The following is a 24,850-nucleotide window of genomic DNA, read 5'->3' as shown; positions in this document are numbered from 1 at the left end:
CCCTGATGCCGGTACAAATATGGTGCGATCGTTCGCGGGACGTGTACGGGAACGGCGACGGCGACGGCGGCGACGGCGGCGGCGGCGGCCAGCAGGTCGAAAGTTGCATCTGTTGCATGTGCATACGGTGCATCGGTGATTAGTTACATCGTGCCGCGCCACGCCAGGAATGTTAATCAGGGGGGTGCTGCCGGTGCGCTTTATTAACTGCGAATAAAAATCGCACGTAAGCGCGCGCCCGGCAATGCGACATCGCAGCGGCCGCCGGTGCGATGAATTACAACTTGCACTTGGGAGAGTACGGTTCCCGCATTACCGGACGGGAGCGGCGGCGGGGCGGAGACGGGAATTTCACTCGCGCTTATGTACGTCTCGATACGCGCCGCGCGATCTACATAAGAGAAATTCAAAGCGGGCCGTTACATCACGGATTCGCGTACGTAGTCGCGCGTCGTTAACAGAGTCGTAACGCGCTCCCGCTTGGCGGCAGATAACGTGTATGCAAATGTTTTATCAGTAGGCGCGCGCGGTTAGAATGTAGAAATCCTTGGGGGTCGCGCACTCCGCGACGAAAAATGCGCGCGGCTGCGCGAGCGATGACAATCTCTCTTTCTCTGCATTTCTCTCGATACGTAGGCAGTCTGAAAAGTTCTCGATCTGACACGTACGTGACATTAGAAACTGTCAAACTATAATTGCATTGGAAAGTGGCATCCCTGATATAAAGCCATGTAAAATTTTATTCGATCTGTCAAATCATTCGAGTAGTAGCACCAGTTGAAAAAGCTTTGTGCAAGATGGGTGCCGCATTTGCTAACAATTGACCAAAAACGCATTCGAATGCGTATTTCTCAAGCGTGTTTGATACATTTTAATCGTTTTCAGCAAAATAAAATGGATTTCAAGCGTCGTTTCATAACTGTTGATGAAACTTGAATCCACCACTATACACCAGAGCGAAAGGAACCTTCCGGAATCACACTTTAACGATGGTATTGAATTATTGGAAAGACGTTGGGGAATAAATGTATTGAAGTTTCAGGAGATTATATTGAAAAATAAAACATATTTCACGGCAAAAAAAATTTTCTTTCATTGTTAGGCCGAGAACTTTTCAGACTGCCCTCGTAGGTAAAGGTGAAGGAATTTCCGGGAAATTCAGCGGAAATCGCAATGCGACGGGAGCGCACCGGCGAGCGCTTTTCTCTATCTTCGTTTTTCTCTAACCTCGACGGAGGAGAAAAAGCATCGGCACGCGTCGCGCGGCGAGGAGTTTCGGAAAACCCGCCGCCGAGCGATCGCGAGTGGAGATTACTCGATTACTTCGTGAGACGAAGAGCGCGTAAGACCGAGGAGATGATGTCATTTTTTTCGAACGACAATACGCTCAGCGCGATGTGTAATGTGTGTCGATAGGCGGGCGGTGAATCACTCGGGCGGTTTATTCGTTCGCTATTCGACGGTGCGAATATTTCCGTCGATGCATTTCCTACCTGAGCAAATTTTTCAAGCGTGACATAATATTGCGGTTGATAAGAAATGACTGCGCCGGCGTTGGCGCGTGCCTGAGAATACCGGAGGTAAATTCTAATCGTCAATTCTTTCATTGTGTAGCTCCGACTATGGGAAAGTAATATCTCGAAAGAGAATATCGCGGGATTCTTCGGAAAGGGGACTTCACTTCCACTTCTTTCAGCGGGATCGTAAATACCGAGAGAGCGCACGAGACACGTTCGTTTCGAGTCTTTCGCAAGAATTCACGTGATCTACGACATTCGAGCGAGGGACGAGGATAGCGCTACTGAAATTCCGTCGACGCGGTCTCACCTTGAATCCGTTAGCTTATCAGAAAACGAAACAGACGCTCTGTACAGACGACAGCTTGTCAAACGCGCGATAGAAGCGGCGAGCGTACAATTTCGTTATCTGACAGCCCGCATTGTACCGTCTCAGGACGAAATTGCACGAATCCAGCTTGGATTTTATTATTGCTGATTTAATTACGATAAACTTTCCTCTGTTTTGTTTTCTACGAAACTACCTGTCTCTCGTCTTCCGAACGGACGCATCGACGTGCCGATCGTTATATAACCGATTCCTTCGATATTACAGCAGCTTCAATTCCTTAAGACCGAATTCAAGTCTGCGCGAATCTATCTCAGAGCTCAAAACGATCGCGCTGGGAGCCAACTGACTCTCAAACTTCGCCACTTGAAGCTAGTATCGAGCGCACTCGAAAATTCTGTTCCAGACACGGTAAATGGTAAAATGGAGAACTGCGGAGGCGGCCAGCGCCTGCCCCCGGACGGGGACGAATTTCCAGCGGCGTACCAAGAGTTCAGCGGCGGCGGCGGTGGCGGCGGCGGCGGCGGCGGCGGCGGCGGCGGCGGTGGCGGCGGCGGCCAGCCGTACAGATACATCGCCGCGACAAGGACAGCGCCGATAACCGCGAATGGCGGATTGTGCAACGAGAACGAGCCGTTCCGTGGTAGCGAGACTTTTAAGATGCTCGCGAACGACAACAATGTTGTCGGTTCGAGGAGCATCATCCTGTCCGATAGTAAAATGACGTTGACGAGCACGGAAAACGTGAGGCAGGATATCAACAAAGTCGCTCTGGCAAATATGGAGAACGTCCGCTCGGAGATGGGCAAGACTGCTCCAGCCAATATAGATAATGTGTGCCAGGACGCGAAGTCGTCCGACGCTCCTAACGAAGAGCGGAAGTCGACTTATCAGGCCTCGGAAGACACGACGAAGAAAAATTCCGCCACCGTCGCGGCGGGTTCTCTTTATTCTTGCCCGACGAGTACCGGCAATATAATGATGAGCGAGAAGAAGATGGAGATCGCCGCTTACTATCACAAGGACGTCGCGACGATCGAAGAGGTGCCAAGCCACGCGGAAAAGGACACGCCTGTTGATTCTCCGCCGCCTTTACCATTAACGGGCACGTATTTCACTTTTAATTCAACCTGCCTCTCTCTCTCTCTCTCTCTCTCTCTCTCTCTCTCTCTCTCTCTCTCTCTATCTGTCCTCGTTTAATTTCCTCTTGTAAAGCAACGCTGACACGTGAAAGAAGACAAATTGTATCACGTCACGACTGATTGATCTGGATTTATTCCTCAAAATGATAAAGATAAATACGACTAAATTCTTTAGGCAGTATTTTTTCTCTCGAAAAATCCTGACTGAGTTATATCTCGATATCGCGATTCTATTTCTTGCGTTTCCTTGTTTTTGGCAAAAATTGCATTACAACGTGCGCTTACAGGCCCGCCCAAAATGGAGCAAACAGTTGTACACGCGAGGAACGTCCCTACGATGGAGTCGCCGCAAAGAAAGTTCTCCCTGAACGGCGATCTCTGGAGACAGGACGACAAGTCCGAGCGGTCGGTTCGAGACAAAATCGCCATGTTTTCGTCGCAGAGCAGCCTGGACGCGCCTTTGTTCCCCAACGCCATAGCAGCGGCGGCGGCGGTCACGAGCAGCGGCAAACGCCTCTCTAAGTACAAGTCCTCCGAAGATGTTTGCTGCGACGAGAAGAGTAACGGGCAGAAGGACCGGTCGTCCTTCTTCGCCGACAGGACGCAGAGCTCCTTCGACCTTACTGATTCAGCTAGAACTTCCAGCGCGCATGATTCGCCGAGGAAATACAGCCAACGAACACCCAGCTTGCCCCAAACCATCCAACCCGCTCTGCTGAGTCCAACATCACCGAGCGCGCGCGTCCCGAAGACGCTACCGGTCGTTCCGCCGAAGAACACGTCACTCTCCAGTCCGTTGGTGCCTTCGTACGACAAGCAAACCTTCTTGAACGCGAAGAACTACTGCGCGAACACGTCCGAGGGTAGCGGTTTGCAACAAAGCATCGCGTACCCGACCATCAATAAAGCTGGGACTCCTTGCAATAATTCCAACAGCCTGTCCAAGACACCGAGCACCTCCTCGTTGACGCGCGCCACGAGCTTCTCAGGCGCGACGCTTTTCGTGCAAGACCGAGGCGCCTCGACAACTGACTTCGTCAACAACTCACAGGTCGCGCGAACGAACTCATTAGCGTCCACGTTCAGGAGACCCGGCGAAGACGCCAGGAGAAGCAGCCTGAATCAATTGATCGAGCAGAGGCGGAGGTCAATATCGAAACTGCGCGGTCTGGTCATACCGGAGAAAGATCCTGTGCCGATCGATCAACCTATCGTCGACCTGCCGGAGATCAAGTCTCGGGACTCAATCTTGCTGCATCAGGTAAGAGACGAATGCACCAAAGCGCAAATATTACGGCCGAGTGTAAAATTTATCCTCTATCTACTACTTTGTTCGAAAATTCTTCAAAGATTAATCTTTGTCCTTTCGGTATAATATCACTTTCCTTTGTCGGTATATAATATCACTTCGTTAACTCTTATTCCGACTGCATTAGCAGCGTGTTAGAAACGCACCGAAACGTGTCCTTCCTCTCAGGTATCAAAGGCGAACATTCAGGACAAATGGGGTTCTCAAAGTTCCTTAGCCAGCAACGCCAGCACGGCAAGCGCGCCCTTAAAAGCGACCACATCCTTCAAGATGCCAGCGCCTCAAATACACTCCAAGTACTCCCCGGCCTTCAAGAGGAAATCCCTCACGGTTTACGGCACATCCATGAGCGGCTCCTCGATCAACGGCAGCCTGATCAAGAATTCACAGAGCGCGGCGTCCACGTTCTCCGAGCCGCCGAAGAGCCTGGAAAGCATCTGCAGTCCAACAAGGAGCGACTACAGCTTCGAGTTCGCCTCGGCAACCAGCTCGCCGGACGGCACACGCACCAGGCCGAAGACGATGCAGCGGAAGGCTCGCTTGGATTACGACGATTCCGACAACGACTCGGCCGTGAGCAGCTCGCAGAGCAGCATATCTCGCGGCTTCAGTCCGCCGATGTCCCCGGTGCCGTCCGAGAGGTCCACCATCTCCTCGGAAAGATCCTATGTGTCCACGGAGCTCTGCTACCAACGTCGGACCTTGATCGCGGACAGCGTGAGCAGAAGTTCGGTGCGAGATTCGAGCGGGGCCGACAAGGAACAATTCACCGGTAGAATCGGCGTTCTCGGCGAGCGGACGTACCTGACGGAGAGATCATCGTCCAGCAGTAGCGGTTCGAACCCGCGCTCGCCGCAACCGAGCGAGCTGGCCTCGAGGAACTCGCAGATCCCGCAGAGGCAGCTGAGGCGGTCCAACAGCACTGACACGAATTGCAGCACGTCCTCAACGCTCACGTCCGGCTCCCAAGCCAGCGCCGAGTCGTTGTCCAGGCGGGTGCTGAAGCCGCAGAGTGTGGAGGCGATAAATCGGAAGAACATCTTGGCGAGTGCCCGATGCCGGAGCGGCAGGGATCTAAATGGATCGCCGTTGATCCAACGGAAGTTCTCCGACGACGAGGACGCCGCGAGAGCCGTCGAGAACGGCGGCGCTATCCACCAGAGAGTGAGTAATAATTCTGCGAACGAGTGCGCGAGCAAACAGGAGATCAAGATAGCTTACATAGAAGTCGCGGATCCTTTCGCGGAGGACGAAGGCCCGTTTCAGAAGAAGCTCGAGGAGCCGAAGCTGCCGCCCAAGAGGAGCGTACTTCCTCCTGCCATTAGACCACCGAAATCCGAGCTGCTGGAGCCGTCGAACGACCTGAAGATGTGGGTGCGCGCGGAAGCGAAGACCTTGGCGCGTAACGCGGAAGAAAAGTCGAGCAAGCACAGCGACAAAACGCATCTGGTCGCGCCTCCGAATCTGGACGCGTCGCATGTAATTCACACGACCAAGAGCAGCCGCGGGCCCATGTTCAACGAGCCCATCAACACCGCTGCTAATGGCGGCCTGCCTGCGAAGAACAGAGCGACGATGGAGGAAACGAAGATGGCCACTGCGGAGACGGCGAAGCAACAATGCAGAGCGAACTTAGCTTCCAGAAGAGGCACCGAGGAGCAGAACGACCTCCTGACGATCTTAACGACGAAGAGCAGATCCAGATCAGCGATACATGTGGACGAAGGGACCTTTGGCCGGTCGAAGAGCCAGATGAGTCTGGAAGACATACTGGGTGGTAAAGCGGATCCGAAAGTGCTCCGCGCGCAGAATATGGAGCCGAAGATCGAGAAGAACGGCGCGTTGCAGAGCCCGTCAGCCAAGTCCACGTGGGAGTCGAAGGAGAGCCGATACGGTAGACGCGGCTCCGCCGCCTCGAACGACTCCTGGTCGGAAGAGCGACCACCCTTTATCTCGAAGATACCCACTTTAGGGAAAACCAGGCCGCTCGATAGCGGCGACGAGATGTCAGAAGCCATGGAAAGGACGAAGAGCGCGGTGTCGAAGATCCCAACGTCCCGCGGCCTGAATCGACGCAGCGCCAGCGTCACCGACATGAAGAAGGCCCTGGAGAAAATCGACGCGGCGAGCTCTCCCCATGGTCAAGCGCAGCAGAGCAGCGGCGGCAGCGCTCATAACCGCTTCCCGAGCCTGGACAGTAGCGTGGACGAGAACGTCTGCGCGATCATCGGCACGGAGACGGACACCGACAGGTGCTACAGCGAGCAGTTCGGCAGTATCAGCTCGTTAGCCAGCAGCACCAGCCTGATCTCGCAGCAGGAACTGGCGCAGCTGGTGGAGGAGGCGAGCTTGGAGGAGGCGCGCGGCGCTCATGACGTCGTGGTCGTGTTGCTGCACAAGGAAAACCCGACCGGCAGCGTCGGTATCACCTTAGCCGGCGGGGCGGACTGCGAAGTGAAGGAGATCACGGTGCACCGAGTGCTGACGCACTCCATCGCCGACAAGGACGGTCGGGTGCAGAGGGGCGATAGGATCCTCAGTATAAACGGCAGGAGCACCCGGGGCCTCACCCACAGGGAAAGTATGGCAGTGCTGAAGCAGCCGAGGTCGGAGGTCGTGCTGGTGGTGTCGAGGGCCAGGATGGAGGAAGGCTGCAAGCTGAGGTCGCGAACCGCGAGTGTCGAGACCATCGTCGAAGGTGAACGCACGTGAACGTTCGGTAGCGGCGCCCTTGGCGTCGTCAGGGACGACGACGAGGACGGGGTTTAAGAGAGAGGATTCTCATTTCAGGGTTAGAGACGAACGGGGTCGTCGAGAACATCGCATGGGGGCCCCCCTCGACCGTGGCGGTCTACAAGGACGGAGCTGGTCTGGGTTTTAGTCTGGAAGGCGGCAGAGATAGTCCCCTCGGGGACAGACCTCTCATCATCAAGAAGATATTCACCGGTGAGATTTCACGCGTATATCTCATTCGAAACGTAAACTTATCGGGGTGGCAACGGGGTGATAACAAATAAAGCCGATTACATCAGTTGACAACAGTTGCCTTTCGGTTGCGTTACCACTGAGAAGCAACAAGATAAGATAATGAGTATTAAGTGCGGAACTCTGTCGTGATAGCAATTTCTTTATCTTTGTGTCGCGTTGCAGGAGGTGCTGCCGAGAAGACAGGCGCCTTAAGAGCCGGGGACCAACTGCTCGAGGTGAATGGCAACGACGTGACGCGAATGTCAAGGATAGAAGCGTGGTCCTTGATGAAGAAACTACACGACGGTGAAGTGAATCTCCTAGTCAGGCATCCTGCCACCAAGTCCTCGTAAAGAGAAGCAATTCTCGATGGGGCTGCGACGGTGCGAACGGAGTGCGGGAATGTGCCAAGCAAGCAAGCAAGCGACTGCATAATTTCTCGATGGATATTCCTTGAGATAGGCATAATGCTTAAAATAACGTGCTCATCAATGTGTTATTCGAGGAGCATTACATTCGGCTAGGTATTAACGCGAGGAGCTATTCTTTGTCGGGTTTGAGTTGTCGTCGTAAAAGTTCCTTTTGACACCTGAACGTGAGAGAGAGAGAGAGAGAGAGAGAGAGAGAGAAAGAGAGAGAGAGAGAGAGAGACAGAACGAGAAATCGTGTGAATTATTCACGAGAATTTATATATATCTTATACAAATTTTAAGATACCGCTTTGTAGTCAAAGTCGAAGATTAGCGTCGCCGATTTATGTAACATGTTCTTACATTTTTCAAGTGTCTAAACTACGAATTAAATAGCTGTCGTATATCCCGCCGTTTTGATAATTATATGGAGTATCATCCGTCATATTTCAATTTGATGAGCGAAGCCTTGATCAAGAATCAGAAAGTAAGAGAATGTGCACGATGCGAGTCTACAATTTTCTAACTTATTATTTTGCCTTTCAATCAGGCACCTCGTACCACGTACTACACTTTTAGGAGATATCACCTTGTACGTAATTAGTAGTAAAATAGCGTACTGTTCGAATACGCGTAAATTTAAAAATGCAATGATTTCATGCAGTTGAGTCTTCACACTCGGAGATGCGGGACGCGTAACAACGAGAATAGGTCTAAAACGAATTCCCAATTAAAATCGACAATTCGAAGTGCAGTTGCGCACCGTGACGGTACGCAACGATGGTTGGACGCGGAATAATGAGCGGTTTGTTACATACGTATTATGTAATCGTGAGCATTCATTGGGATGCAACTAGAGCGTATCGATAGGTATTTCAACAAAATATTTTAACAAGGAGATACGCGCATGGAAATTTACGATACGATGTATGCCATACGCAATGAACCGTAACGTTACTGGAATGGAGTAAGTAGATAGGCATGCCAATTAATCATTTAGGTACAACGTCGATACGCCGTCGTACGACATTAATTACATAGTGCCGGCCGTGCAGTAATAGTTCGAATTAAGTTTGCGACAGAAGCAAGTAGCGCTGAGTATATAATTAAAAAATACGAGCCCGATTGTGCGAATCCCTTAATAGTATATCGCTTAATCCCGATCGATTTTACCGTATAGCCACCCTGCCGCTTTATCATAGTGGTTCCTGTTGATTTACTCTTTAAGATGCGAACGAGGTGGAATATAAAGGTTTCTCGTATAAAATCGCAGTGATACGCAGCCTGTAGCGCCAGGTAACGCGGGGGAGAGACATTGTTTCAGTTCTCTAAACGTTAACGCAAATAAGAGATCGTACGAATAAGCTTCCTACTTTTTTTGCCGCCCTGTCGCAGCTATTAGTAGTGATTAATTGTTTCTTTTGTATCGTAATGAAAAAAAATCGTTGATTGTTATTAAAATTCGAAATCAAACTGATTCTCTTCAGGCGATTACCTTAAATTCAGTAGCTTTCGTTGAGAACGATAAAGACAAAGGCGAAAGACGAATTGTCTCGACGAAACTGTGTATACTCGCGAATAGATTTAGCAATTACGGCATTTTTTCTCGAAGAGTGCCGACATGTTACAGCAACTCGCGAGTATGTCTATAGCGGTACAATGCCTATCGAAGATTTTTATTTCGAATTCTCTTAGTTTCACGAAGGAATAACTCGTTATAGAATCATGAAAGACTATTGATGTGGTTACTTAACCACGAAATATCCGTTTATCCAACACGTAGATTTAATGCCGTCCGGAAGTAAAATCTTCGATTATACAGTTATTTTATCGAGAGTCATATATGCTTTTAGCGTTGCAATGCTAGTTGAAAAGTTTGGCAAATGAATGTTGGGGCATATATGATATTTCCGTATGCGCGATAAGGATATAACAGAACGCAATATGCAATAAGGACACACTTACCATCGACGAGGACTTCGAAAAGGCCTGAGCCGCGTAAGCAGGAAGAAGATGATCGTATTGGAGAAGGCCCGTTGTGACTTCAATTGTCCTCCGACTTGTGTCGTTGCTAAAAAGAAAGAGATAGTAGAGCTTACTTCCCGCCTTTGCGTATATTCACTCTTTCGTTATATTTTTGATATTACTGTATATACCTGTACCTGTACACATCGATCGGAAATTCAGAACCTGGTATACATCAAACGTGGAGAGAGAGGAAGGCATTTCGTGTTGAATCGCGCGGAAGATGCGTTATCGCGACGATCGCTTTCCTTACTTCTCACATTAGGATCTAACAAAAAGATTGAACTCTAACCCTTATACAAGCGTGTGTTTCGGTTATGGAATTTATCTCTTCTTAATATGCCACTTGTACTCAACAACAAGTATAATTACTCAACAACAAGTGATCGATCGTTCTTACCTTGAATTATACACTAAAGTCGTTGTGCTAATGATCGAATAAGCTTGAGATCCAGCATGAAAAGGATGATAAAAATTAATCGCAAAAACGACGCGGACGCGGTCTAAATGACCGTTAGCCATTCTCGGCAATGAACATGTCGCGACTCTCTACTGTGTGAAGTGAGCAACAAACGGCCATAGCTTCTCATTGGCAGATTAAATTCGAATTATGGCGAATGAAAAAGTTCCATTTCAAATCAAATTCAAATTTAAATTTTAATAGTTTGAGATTGCGATATGAAGTTTTGTCATCCCTTAAACTTATCAACCAGTTTAATTTAGGAAGTAAACTTGATAATTATTTGAATGAATTTTTATTACCATTCATATACATCGAGCCTTAAATATTCTATTCTGTTATATTCTTGTGTTTATTGTCATTAAATCTCTAATTTTATACCCATTTGTTTGTGTATGTGCGTGTATGTGTGCACATGAAACGTGAACCAACGTTTAGATTCATTAATTTACTTTCAATCTCAATTGGAGTTATACAACAGAAACCGCGCAGAGCTAAGAGAAAAAGTGTCATATGTATAATATAACAGAAATATTATTATTAATATGAAGGTGCATATGTGTGTGTATGTGCGTGTGTGTACACACATACACACACATATATTAAAATGTATTTAAACATTATATGAATCGCTTTTTGGATCTGCATTTATTAAAATTCGTGCTGTGATATACATGTGAATGTCACGATATAGCGTAAAGCAAACAACTATTGATAAAAAAGAAACTAATCGATATTATTACATATTTTTTAAAACATTGTAAATTCGTTATAAAGTATTCAACTGTTTACTTTCGTATCGTTTAACCTTACAAATGTGCTTTTTTAATTGCATACTTTCTACTATATACATATATATATATATATATATACATATATATATATATATAAAATATATATTATATTATATATATAAAATATATATTATATATATACATATATATATATATAAAAACACATTGTAAACAGAGACGTTCTTTACAATATTGATTGTATGTCAAAGGCGTAGAAAATTTCTCGCGCGACACACGTAAAAGAAAATTGAAATAATCCAGATGAGTCACGTTGAATCCATCCACGAGAACAATCTTTTTCGTTCGAATTGTTTTTTTATGTATGTATTATATTGAAAAATGACTATGTTCCAATTTCTTTGTGTTTGTTTAATATATTTATTAAATATTATAGTTGTACATTAAAAACCATAATAACAGAGCAAATTGTATATAGGGACGATCAATACCAATAATATTTCTTTGGAACACGATCTTCTTTAATACCCATGTTTTCCATAATATCCATTTCAAAAGTCTTTAACACCGGCTGCGAATGGAAAAATGTAGCTATGTTATTTTGCTTCATGTTTCCTTACCAACAGCATAATTATTATGTTGCAAATAGCATACTGATTATATGTTACAATGTTAAAATAAATATCGACTTAATGCGTTCAAATGTTTAAGAATAAATTTATATATATGGAAAGAGACACTATAAATCTGGAAGAAATATTGTGCATATTATGTACCTTAAAAGTTACTTGCATCACTTGCTCTTTGACTGTATCTTTCGGTTGATTCATATACAGTTTCATATGTTTATAATCTTTCGTTTCCTCGTTGGATGCAGGAATAGGAATTATTTTACCACTTCTCAAAGATACACGTACATGCCTGCCATCTTCTGTGTATCGCCATTCTATCGATGTTCCTTGCCTATAATGATTTAATTTATATTATGGAACATATATATCTTATGCTATGAAACATTAATATATTCTATATAGAAATTCTTTAGTAATATATGTTTCGTAATATTTCTCAAATAATATGTAATATTTCATAATATTTCTCAAGTAAATGATGCTTACATATCTAAAGGATCAATTAATCGCACATCTGTGGTTACTAGTAATGGTTGTTCTTTTAGCATATATAAACCAGGAAAGTCCTTCTTCTTCAGGACATGATCCAATTTTGTGTTAAGCCCTTCGACAATAACCCAATTCCTCTCTTGGTAGATTTCTTTTACGATTCCTTGCTTCCCTTTATCTTTTCCTACTAAAATTTCTACCTATATAATTACATATAAATATAAATATACATAAACATACATAAAAAATATATATAAATCTAATAGTATGCAATAATATAACTTAATGGTATGCAATATTATAACTTATACACTAGATTGATATTCTTAAAAACAAGGATTTTGTTTGTAAAGTTGTACAAATTTTAATTTATAAAGGCAAAAGATTAATATACCCTGTCACCACGAAAGAAAGACCAGTTCTTGATAGGCTCGACATGGACAAACTGCAGGTTCTGACCTGATTGATTATCGTGTTGAAAACCTATAGTCCATGGACGATGTATAGAGAAATAAAATCGTTTTCTTCCAATTGACCGTGGCAAATAATTGGGCTTTCCACGGGGTGTCTTCCATAGAAACTAATTATATTTCATAAATTAATAAAAGAAATATATTCAAATTAATAGAGAATAAAGCGACAGAGTGCTGTAAAATATTATGAGCATGATATATAATATATAATATTCCCTAAATATTTTAATAATTGTCTATACCTTTTCCATACATCGCTTAATATATGATTCTGGTAAATTTGCATATCTGTTTGACCACTCTCCCATACGACTTCGTTGTAATAGGCTTGATATTAATCTCATTTTTGTTTTCACCAAATCTGTTAAAATTCAATTTCATTTAAATATATAAATTACATATTGACCAAACTTTGTAAAGTACACAATCAGTTTATGGTTATGATATATACTTTATAAAATAAATAGGGATACACAATATTCAATCGATGTGTATATACATACTTCGTTTCAATCACCTTGTAGATTATTCAGTTTATAAATCCGTTCTATAGGCCTGTTCGTTTTGTCTACACTGCTGAATTGGTGCAACAAATTGAAGTGAGAAAACCTAGGTTTGTCTCACTTTAACTTAATGCACCAGTTCAGAAGTGCAGATAAAACGAACAGGCCTCATGTCTTCATGGATTCCTTGGGGCGAGGAATTTGTGAAACACTCTGTATATGTGTTCCGGATTGCAATTTTAGTATTATTTCAACTTCGAATTATTAACTTAAGGAATGCCATCGTCGTATGTATATATTTAAAATAAAAACTATTCTAAATTTTCTTACGTTTTACAATCCTAAAGGCTCATCTACAATGGCTGCAAGAATAAAGGCCTATCCAGACAAACTTGCATAAGCGCGTAACGCATATGCATAAGGAAATTGACTAATCGTATGTTTAATACAAAAAATATTTTTTTACTACACGGATCATAATTGGTCAATTTCCTTATGCATATGCGTTACGCGCTTATGCAAGTTTGTCTGGATAAGTCTTAAGGGCCAGAACACAGACTTCTGCATAACGCATAATACACAACACATAAGAGAATCAACAAATCAGAGTTCTTCATTCCTGTCCTGAGGAGGGAAATGAAGAAAACTAATTAGTTTATTCTATTATGCGTTATGTATTAGGTGTTATGCAAAAGCCTGTGTTTTGCCCTTAGGTTGTAAGTGTTAGCAGTAAGAAATGGACCAATCATAATCGATTATTCTTATAATAATCGACTGTGGTTGATCTATTTCTTACTGCTCACGCTTAGGGCAAGAGCACAGGCTTTTGCATAACACATAATACATAACGCATAAGAGAATAAACCAATTAGTTTTCTTCATTTCCCTCTTCAGGATAGAAGTGAAAAACTCTGATTGGTTGATTCTCTTATGCGTTTTGTATTATGCGTTATGCAGAAGTCTGTGCTCTGGCCCTTAGGCTTGGTCTACAATACGTGTGGTATTGTAAGCCGTAAGAATTGGTGAATCATAGTCGATTATTACAAAAATAATCGGCTATAATTGGTCAGTTCTTATGGCCATTCTACAATAAGCTATTAAGACTCGTCTACAATAGCTGTAAGAGTAAAGGCCATTGCACGTACAAAAGTTTTAGTCGTAACCGTAAGTCCGTAAGCAAATTGACCAATCACAATTCGTATGTTTCGAGATGCTGGATTGTGATTGGTCAATTTGCTTACGGTCTTACGGTTACAACTAAAATTTTTTTACATGCAATGGCCTTTAAGCTGTAAGGTTGCAAGACACGAAATGAAATATTTTCATTCGCTGACAGCTTACGTTACAGCAGAGAGAAAGAGCGGCCACGCCGGCGTTTTTGGCGACATGCATTTTGATGATTGATTTTAACGCCATCTGCGTCCATTTGTAGCCCGGAACTACGTTAACTACGCTCATTTGCAGACGCTGCCGGTAAAGTCTCTATTTGGTGCGTGTCCATTCTACGCCCATTTACTGGCGGTTCGTGTCTGTGGTACGCCTATAATTGCCCAGAACTATATATATATATAATTCAATCTCCTAATAATACGTATATAGAAATACTTTTCAATTATATTTGAAATAACTAAAACTAACAACAAGAGGAGGTACGTTTTAGATCATAGAAAGGTTAAAATGCTGCGTTAAACATCGCTGGGAAGCTGCACATGGCGGTACGTTGCGAAAAAAATTTGTGTTTCTGAGATTTCGAAACACCCGCGATGATACTTTCAGATTGTCTGACGTATCGAGAGCAGAAAAGTAAAAGGCTGTCTCATGGAATTGACAAATATGTACACAGATTCTCCCGCTCGCTTGCCGCAGCGTCGCAAACGCCGGAATACATCCGGTCGTAATTGAAGTTTCGCAATAAAGCACCCCCCTCTGCTCGAAGAAGAGAAATTTTTTCAGCGAATTACCGCCAGAGGATTAACACATTCGTTCCCATCCGCTTTTATTGATGTAAACAATACGCGGCACGTGTGTGGGAACGAATGTGTCGGGAGATCAATTGACAATCAAGAGACACGGTAGTGTCTCGCGCCAAATGCACGCGAGAGCTAAGCGAACGAGGGGAAAGACCATTTGTTATCTCGAACGACGCTTCGACAAAAGCACGGCTATCAGCCCTCTTTCGCTGCAAGGAAATTATTCGATGTTCCGATCACGCGGAACAACGCTCGAACAAAGCTAGAGCGTCGCCAAGAAATCGCGATTGCACGCGATAGGAGGCCGAGCAGCGTGCACGTGCTGGCTCTGCTTTAATTAATCCGAATGTGAGTGCAGCCCGGACCTAAATGTCTGGCGCAAACTACTTTTTCGTTGTCGTTGTCGTAGTTACTGCGCCGCGGAAGCAGGCCTTACGCCACGTACGTATCGTCCGTGCCTCGACAATCATCCAAAACGCGACCGAGCCGCGCCCGCATAATACCGCCGATTGTCCTTACATTAGCGCGACGCGTCGCTCTCGGTGCGCTAATTTACCATTCGTACCTTTGATTCGAAATCGAATACGCGAGTCGCGTTTACAGTCAAACTATGCCGCTGGACACTGTCTCTCTCGCAGTGTTTCAAGGCGGAATTGAGGTTGAGGAATTAATTCACGTATTCGTCGAGACATTATAATTGCTATTTAGCTCTGAGCTAGTTTATTCAACTAAGTACGCGGATAGAAAAGCGATTTGTGTTAATTGTTCATTTTCTCTCACAGAGAAACGACAGAGAGTAAATCAGTATCGAGAATTACGTACTTGACGAAACGTACTATAATTGCTATTTAATTCTGGGCTAGCTTATTCAACCGCAAGTAACTCTAATAGACGAACGATTCGCGTCAGTTCTCCTTCATCTTGTCTTACAGAGAAGTGAGACAATAAATTAGTATCAATAAATTAATATCAAAAAATTATCAATATTAATGCAGAAAATCACATACTAGACGGGACGTATTATAATTGCTACTTAATCTTAAACTTTATTCAATCCTAAACTTTATTCAATCCTAAACTTTATTCAATCCTAAACTTTATTCAATCCTAAACTTCATTCAATTCTAAATTTTAATCAATTTTAAATTTTATTCAATTCTAAAATTTATTCAAACTAATTCAAAGTAATTCTATTCAAAGTAATTGGGATAAACGAACGATTCGTGTCAATTTTCCTTTCTCTTTCATACAGAAGTGAAAGAAGAATAAATCAGTATCGAAAAATATTATCCGTATCAATATCGAAGATTGAATATCGATCAATATCGTAAATTAATGTCGAAAAATTATCAAAGTGCAATGACAATTTGTTTGCATTTCTCAGTTACTTACCCCTCTACTTTATTCGACAGATCAACTCGAATAAACGAACGATTCGTATCAATTTTCCTTCTCTTATGAAGAAATAAGATAGTAAATCAGTACCAAAAATCGAATATCGATCAATACATCGATCAATAAATACAATCGATCAATAAATCAGTGTCAGAAAATTGTCCAAGTGCAATGACAATTTGTTCTTATTTTTCAGGTACTTACCCCTCTAATCTTATTCAACAAATTAACTCGGATAAACGAACGACTCGTATCAATTTTTTTTGTCTTATAAAACAATGAGAAAATAAATCAGTACCGAAAATCGAAGACCGTTCAATATCTAATATTTTCATCAAATTAACGCGGATAAACAAACGATTTGTATCAACCTTTTTTTCTTTTATAGAGAAATCAAAGACTAAATCAGTACCGAAAACCGGATATTGATCAATACTATAAATCAGTGTTAGAAAATTGTCTAAGTGCAATGACAAGTTATTTTCATCTTGCAGGTACTTACCCCACTAATTTATTCAACAAATTAAGTTGGATAAAAGAACGATTCGTATCAATTTTTATTCTTTTATAAAGAAATTAGAGAATTAGTCAGTACCGAAAATTGAAGACCGATCAATATTTAATTTATTCATCAAAATAACGCGAATAAATGAACGATTCGTATGAATTTTTTTTCTTATAGAGAAATGATAGAGTAAATCAGTACCGAAAATCGAATATCGATTAATACCATAAATCAGTGTCAGAAAATTGTCCAAGTGCAATGACAATTTGTTCTCATTTTTCAGGTACTTACCCCTCTAATCTTATTCAACAAATTAACTCGGATAAACGAACGATTCGTATCAATTTTATTTGTGTTATAAAACAATAAGAAAATAAATTAGTACCGAAAATCGAAGACCGTTCAATATCTAATTTTTTCATCAAATTAACGCGGATAAATGAACAATTTGTATCAATCTTTTTTTCTTTTATAGAAAAATCAAAAGCTAAATCAGTATCGAAAACCGGATATTGATTAATACTATAAATCAGCGTTATAAAATTGTCTAAGTGCAATGACAAGTTGTTTTCATCTTGCAGGTACTTACCCCACTAATTTATTCAACAAATTAAGTTGGATAAAAGAACGATTCGTATCAATTTTTATTCTTTTATAAAGAAATTAGAGAATTAGTCAGTACCGAAAATTGAAGACCGATCAATATTTAATTTATTCATCAAAATAACGCGAATAAATGAACGATTCGTATGAATTTTTTTTCTTATAGAGAAATGATAGAGTAAATCAGTACCGAAAATCGAATATCGATTAATACCATAAATCAGTGTCAGAAAATTGTCCAAGTGCAATGACAATTTGTTCTCATTTTTCAGGTACTTACCCCTCTAATCTTATTCAACAAATTAACTCGGATAAACGAACGATTCGTATCAATTTTATTTGTGTTATAAAACAATAAGAAAATAAATTAGTACCGAAAATCGAAGACCGTTCAATATCTAATTTTTTCATCAAATTAACGCGGATAAATGAACAATTTGTATCAATCTTTTTTTCTTTTATAGAAAAATCAAAAGCTAAATCAGTATCGAAAACCGGATATTGATTAATACTATAAATCAGCGTTATAAAATTGTCTAAGTGCAATGACAAGTTGTTTTCATCTTGCAGGTACTTACCCCACTAATTTACTCAACAAATTATGTTGGATAAAAGTACGATTCGTATCAATTTTTATTCTCTTATAAAGAAATTAGAGAATCAGTCAGTACCGAAAATTGAATCTCGATCAATATTTAATTTATTCATCAAATTAACGCGGATAAATGCAAGATTCGTATGAATTTTTTTTTCTTATAGAGAAATGAAAGAGTAAATCAGTACCGAAAATCGAATATCGATCAATACCGTAAATCAGATTCAGAAAATTGTCCAAGTACAATGACAATTTGTTCTCATTCAGCTATTTATCCCTCTAATTTACTCAATAAATTAACTCGAATAAACGAATGATTCGTATCAATTTTTCTTGTCTTATAAAGAAATGAGAGAATAAATCAGTACCGAAAATTGAAGACCGATCAATATTTAATTTATTCATCAAATTGACGCGGATAAATGAACGATTCGTATGAATTTTTTTTTCTTATAGAGAAATGATAGAGTAAATCAGCACCGAAAATCGAATATCGATTAATACTATAAATCAGTGTCAAAAAATTGTCCAAGTGCAATGACAATTTGTTCTCATTTTTCAGGTACTTACCCCTCTAATCTTATTCAACAAATTAACTCGGATAAACGAACGACTCGTATCAATTTTTTTGTCTTATAAAAAAATGAGAAAATAAATCAGTACCGAAAACCGAAGACTGGTCAACGCCATAAATCAATGTCAAGAAAATTGTCCAAGTGCAATGACAAGTTGTTTTCATCTTGCAGGTACTTACCCTACTAATTTATTCAATAAATTAAGTCAGATAAAAGAACAGTTCGTATCAATTTTTATTCTCTTATAAAGAAATTAGAGAATCAGTCAGTACCGAAAACTGAAGACCGATCAATATTTAATTTATTCATCAAATTGACGCGGATAAATGAACGATTCGTATGAATTTTTTTTTTCTTATAGAGAAATGGAAGAGCAAATCAGTACCAAAAATAGAATATCGATCAATACCGTAAATCAGTATCAGAAAATTGTCCAATTACAATGACAATTCATTCTCATTTTTCAGGTATTTATCCCTCTAATTTACTCAACAAATTAACTCGAATAAACGAATGATTCGTATCAATTTTTCTTGTCTTATAAAGAAATGAGAATAAATCAGTACCGAAAATCGAATATCGATTAATACCAGAAATCAGTGTCAGAAGATTGTCCAAGTGCAATGACAATTCGTTCTCATTCCCGAGTCTTTCCCGAGTCGAAATATTAATTCTACATTGATCCTGCAAATTGCATCCGATTTGAAAAATCAATGCAGAATATCTAGATGCGCAATAGTGAACAAGCTTTGTCCTACCTGAACGTTACATCTGGCTACTCTCGCAGTCTCGCCCATGATGAGTCTTCAACAGCGATGTATTCCGCAGTTATTTAATACTCGTTTACTTCGATAATGTATATGTATTTAATCCTTATATTCTTAATTTAAATGAGCAATTTTTGTTGATGTTCACTATATATTCGCTTAACAGCGCAAGAAAGAGAACAAAGATAAAAACGTAAATAGAATTGCCTTTGTTAGAACTGCATGTGAGATAAATATATAAGGATTAAATAATCATATAAGAATTAGAGGAAATGGGGAGATGAAAAACACTTTTAATTCTCATCATTCTTAAAGTTTTTTTTCCTTTTTTCTTCTCTTTTTTTTCTTTTCTTTTTTCTAATGAGAATGATGAGAATTGTAGCTCTTAAAAGAGCTGAAGCTGCAAAAAGACAACGGTTATGTCTAATAATGCTGTTTCACTAATAGAGATTTTAATTCTGATTCGATACAATAAGAAAGATAAACAGAATGAGAAACGGACATTCTAGCAGATTCTAAACGAAAACAGCAATCTGAGCATTATTAGACGAATAAAAATCAACACTTGTAAAATTTATATCAGATTTTAAGATCATTATTCATAGTTTTCTAAATTATCTGCAACTTTTTATTGAGAACATAATTAAGAATTTGTATTCATAAACCTTAGCTTGCCTCAGCAACCTTGCTTGAATAGACATTCATATTTTATGAGAAAAGACAAGTAGAACTCATGTTACGTGAAATTAGGTTAACGAATAATCAAATCTCAAGCTATTTTTCATCATTTTTCAGATAACCTATGAATACTGATCTAATTTCGACTCGGGTATGTCCTTACTTCGAGTAAGGTCCGTTAAAATCAGAAAAATTCTGCGTAATAATAATGACTCAAGGTACCTCGAATACCATACATGATGTATCGCTGTCCACGTCTCTCGGCGCTCTCCAAGTCCTCTCTCCATCCTGACTTCTCGATCCGATGTCCTCCTTCTGGTTACTCCGTCGCAGCACCCCCGGATACTCCATCGTAGCACTGGCGACGACACTGACTCTAGCTCTAACACTCGCGCAAGTAAGATTCGGGGACAAAGAAACGCGTATTAACCGACTCTCGTACTACTCTGCGACATGCGCGTCGTTCGTCGGCCCGAGGCGCAATGTCCTTTCCGCAATCACGGAGTCATGTATAAGCGTACGAAAGCAAACAATCGGGAAGGCACGGTTACCCCCCACCTTGCCAATCAGTGTTGATGCCTGCGTCGTCCGTTAGCTGAAAATGAAAACAACTCGTGTTTTCAAAGCATGCCTATGAGAGACTCGCTTCAAACTTCACAATACTTATTTACGTCTGTTCCAAGAATCATATTACGCCGAATTCAAACTGTTTCTATTTTGACATGACATACACGAGATCTGCGATCGCATCATTGATCTTTCTTTGGACAAGGAAATCCTGAGAGGAACGCTGTTCGAGAATATCGCATTTTATATTTCAGGTGCCTTGCAAATTACCGAATCCGATGTAACAGATCAGGGAAAGTATGAATGCGTCGCTATGAATAACATCGTAGGCACGGAGTACTCCAAGTCAATCACGTTATACGTGAAACGTACGTATATTTAATTATTATTATTAACATCCACAAGCGCGAGTCGAGACATGCGAGTGTACATTTATTTTCTAGCTTAATTAACGAGTACACAGTCTCAGTGTTTTCGCGCGAAGAGAGAAAATGTAATTTACGTTGTATCTTATTAGACGCACCGTTGGAAAAACAAAAGAATATGGACGGGGAGGGAACTCCCAGTAGAAGCGGAGATGTCAACGGAGAAGGGTTAGAAAACTTTAATCTTCGATATCTCCTAAACGGTTAGAGATACAGGCCTGGCTCTGGTACCAAAATAAAGTTCTCTCAAAACCCTACATTTTCGACTACAATGACGACTCTCTACTCTCAGTAGAAACGGAGATATCAACGGAGAAAGGTTGGAAAACTTTAATCTTCGATATCTCTTAAACGGTTAGAGATACAGGCCTGGCTCTGGTACCAAAATAAAGTCCTCTCAAAACCCTACATTTTCGACTACAATGACGACTCTCTACTCCCAGTAGAAGCGGAGATATCAACGGAGAAAGGTTGGAAAACTTTAATCTTCGATATCTCCTAAACGGTTAGAGATACAGGCCTGGCTCTGGTACCAAAATAAAGTCCTCTCAAAACCCTACATTTTCGACTACAATGACGACTCTCTACTCCCAGTAGAAGCGGAGATATCAACGGAGAAAGGTTGGAAAACTTTAATCTTCGATATCTCCTAAACGTTTAGAGATACAGGCCTGGCTCTGATACCAAAATAAAGTCCTCTCAAAACCCTACATTTTCGACTACATGGACGACTCTCTACTCCCAGTAGAAGCGGAGATATCGACGGAGGAAGGCTGGATATCGACGGAGAAAGGCTGGAAAACTTTAACCTTCGATATCTCCTAAACGGTTAGAGATACAGGCCTGGTTCTGGCACCAAATTAAAGTCCTCTCAAAACCCTACATTTTGCCGTAAATGACGACTCTCTACTCCCAGTAGAAGCGGAGATATCAACGGAAAAAGGCTGGAAAACTTTAACCTTCGATATCTCCTAAACGGTTAGAGATACAGGCCTCGGTCTGGCACCAAAATAAAGTCCTCTCAAAACCCTACATTTTCGACTACATGGACGACTCTCTACTCCCAGTAGAAGCGGAGATATCGACGGAGGAAGGCTGGATATCGACGGAGAAAGGCTGGAAAACTTTAATCTTCGATATCTCCTAAACGGTTAGAGATACAAGCCTGGTTCTGGCACCAAAATAAAGTCCTCTCAAAACCCTACGTTTTCGACTACATTGACGACTCTCTACTTCCAGTAGAAGCGGAGATATCAACGGAGAAAGGTTGGAAAACTTTAACCTTCGATATCTCCTAAACGGTTAGAGATACAGGCCTCGGTCTGGCCGTGTTGGCCGCTCTCAGCTTCCTCTCTGCTCGTGAACATAGCACAGAACAGAACCAAATAATTATGGACATAGCACGGAATAGTACCAACAAATCGTGGACATTGGCATAGTAGTTCATGGCCATGAAAAATGGACCCAGTTGGCGCTTCGAATCAGCCAACTTTTCCATAACGCTGTAAATGCAGCCATGCCCGTTCTCAGGCTTCTCTCTGTGTTCGCGCGGAAACCGAAGCGAACGCGTGCCGGGACCGCTTCGCAAGAAGCGCGGGAGAGTGTGGAACAGGTCGCAGAGGACGGGTTACACCAACAATAGAATCGAGATGAATCTCGGTCGATGCGGCGAAATGCTCTTAAATAAATGTATTTAACCGGGTTACAATGAATCGCAGCGCCGGGAGAAATGCCTCGGAGCTTCGAACAGTTGATCTCGCGGCGGTAGCGATTTTCGTGAGCGGCGGGTAATCGACGCGCCCGGCTATCGGAAACGATAATCGGCGTAGGACGTTACACAGTTTAAGTTTAGACAAATTCGCGAAACAAAAAAAACAGTAAGAAAAGAATGATTAATTGAAAGTCCGGTTAGGACAGCGAACAAAACTGAGAGTCCGTCCGGGACAACGAGAAAATTCGGAGTGAGTTCCAGCGGTGGAAAAATCTCGAATACAAAATTGATGCTTCGAACGGATTCTCGATTAGAACAAAAAAAAGTCTTATTGGATTAGTTGGCGCTCAATGATTGGTTCAGCCTCCCAAGTTCACATCCCAAGTTTTGTTTGGAAGAGTGTTTTCACGTGTCGGGAGGCCGAACAATCACGCCGAGCGCAGCGAGTATCGCACGAGACATTAGAATGTCGGAGAGTCGCCTCGCACGTGTACGCTGACGTCAGCGGCGACACAGCGATCGTGATCGTGTAAACATCACGCGCAGCGTTGCTGATTCTCGGCGAATCCGCAACACTCTAGTATCTCGGTGTCTTTGCTTTGCAAGTAGTATGTCTCAACGACAAATTAGGCATGCTTTTTGAAATAAATATATTTCACGTACAACACGTTCGGTTTTCGTTTATTATTCATTTATTTCAAAATAATAGAATTAATAACGGGCAAGAAACGGAGTTTAGAACATGTAACATCCGTAGAACATGACCATCCAAAATTTTATAGAACTATTACTAGCAAGCGGCATTTTGTTTCATAAATTACCGGGTATGGTAATTTTCCAGATGCTGAACGACCTTTTTGTTAGCGCTAATTATAAAAATCTTAAAGAATAATTATCAATCTGTAAAATATGTTTTCAAGAAACTATGTGAAGCATACATTTTCGCTTAATTTCCGTAACAATGATGCATTATGGAGAATTCTACACATATCTTGAATGATGTATCTATATGCGTGAAGGATTTCAGTAGTACCGGAGATAGGTTAGAAAAACATCCTCGTGTTTGATGTTCACATAACAAGTTTGCGTTGTGTTACATAAGTTACAATGCTAATTTCGGTGATTCGGAGATGTGCGCCGTACAATTTACGAGTCGTAGCATCTGTTATTTCTAGAAATAAAACGAAGACAAAGGTCGCACGATATGACAATGAGTTAAATCTATTGTATACGTCACTCCCACATCTTGCTGCTTATAGAATTTACAGTACTAAACGTGATTCTCAGTCACGGGTTACTTTACCCACACTCGTGGAAGGAACCCCTGTATCTATACCAAGTTTTATAACCCCATTGAAACTTTTATATTTATCAATTTTTAAAATTACTCCATATATAGATAAAGATTTTAATATAGCTGAAGTTCTGCAAGGAGCCCAATATGTATGATTCTTTTATATCTGATTAAAAGGCATTGTTTACACATTAATAAATAAATGACTGCAATTTTAGGCATCAATAGTAATATCAAAGGCTTTAGCAAACAAAAACTTTGAATTCTTAAAAGATCTTATGACGGAAGATATGATTGAGATCTTAAGCAAAAAGATTGAAACGTTAAGTCCTAGTGAAAGACAGCTGATTGAATTAAACGAGAATAATATTGTACTTTGTATGTTATCGGATATCACAGCTACAACAAGTTCAAGTAATAGTATTTTCTTAATCAGTATTACGGTATAGTTAGGAAAATATATTAAACAAATATTTTCTTTTATAGGTAGCGAGCATTCCATTGCAGTTACAACAATTTGTCATTATAGCCCAAATTTTGATAGAAGGAGTTATAAAACATCTACAGAAAGCTTTATAAAAGTTGGCTTATTAACTGATCATCTTGTATGTAATTATACATTTACTCGTAAATATGTAAATAACATTGGAAGTTCTTGGATTGCAACTTTAGTGAATCATTTTACTATGTCATAAATATATCTGTAAGATAGATTCAAATAAAAACTTGTACAAATCTGTTTAATCATTATTTAACCT

General features: G+C 41.3%; 3 protein-coding genes across 5 annotated transcripts in view; 2 read left to right on the top strand and 1 right to left on the bottom strand.

Annotated features, from left to right (window-relative positions):
* bbg (PDZ domain-containing protein big bang) overlaps positions 1-10,896 on the top strand; it is a 44,329-nt gene extending 33,433 nt beyond the window's left edge. For both annotated transcript variants that reach the window (XM_025302586.1, XM_025302583.1), the window contains 5 exons: positions 2,252-2,950; positions 3,275-4,248; positions 4,465-6,994; positions 7,087-7,242; positions 7,447-10,896. In XM_025302586.1, coding sequence (XP_025158371.1) covers positions 2,252-2,950; positions 3,275-4,248; positions 4,465-6,994; positions 7,087-7,242; positions 7,447-7,616 — 4,529 coding nt within the window. In that variant the 3' untranslated portion in view covers positions 7,617-10,896. The remainder of the gene's footprint in view (positions 1-2,251; positions 2,951-3,274; positions 4,249-4,464; positions 6,995-7,086; positions 7,243-7,446) is intronic.
* Positions 10,897-11,114: 218 nt separating this feature from the next.
* On the bottom strand, positions 11,115-13,175 carry mRpL24 (mitochondrial ribosomal protein L24). Of its 2 annotated transcripts, none has more exons than XM_011149621.3 (6): positions 13,008-13,175; positions 12,747-12,865; positions 12,426-12,611; positions 12,029-12,231; positions 11,687-11,873; positions 11,115-11,481 (listed from the first exon to the last, which is right to left on the bottom strand). In XM_011149621.3, exons 2-6 carry the CDS (start codon positions 12,846-12,848, stop codon positions 11,395-11,397), a joined length of 765 nt encoding a protein of 254 aa, XP_011147923.1. In that variant the 5' UTR covers positions 12,849-12,865; positions 13,008-13,175; the 3' UTR covers positions 11,115-11,394. The 2 variants fall into 2 exon arrangements, with proteins under 2 accessions (XP_011147923.1, XP_011147924.1); XM_011149622.3 differs by having other exon boundaries at positions 11,311-11,481; positions 12,956-13,128.
* Positions 13,176-23,518: 10,343 nt separating this feature from the next.
* On the top strand, positions 23,519-24,824 carry LOC105186022 (uncharacterized). The gene is made up of 3 exons (XM_011145959.3): positions 23,519-24,241; positions 24,311-24,506; positions 24,579-24,824. The coding sequence occupies exons 1-3, from the start codon at positions 23,906-23,908 to the stop codon at positions 24,785-24,787; spliced, it is 741 nt and encodes a 246-aa protein (XP_011144261.1). The 5' UTR covers positions 23,519-23,905; the 3' UTR covers positions 24,788-24,824.
* Positions 24,825-24,850: the final 26 nt, after the last annotated feature.

This window comes from Harpegnathos saltator, unplaced genomic scaffold (assembly GCF_003227715.2).
Source record: "Harpegnathos saltator strain DR-91 unplaced genomic scaffold, Hsal_v8.6 scaffold115, whole genome shotgun sequence".
Lineage (NCBI taxonomy): Eukaryota > Metazoa > Arthropoda > Insecta > Hymenoptera > Formicidae > Harpegnathos > Harpegnathos saltator.
The sequence above is the reverse complement of the archived record's forward strand: the minus strand, read 5'-3'. Positions and strand labels throughout refer to the sequence as shown.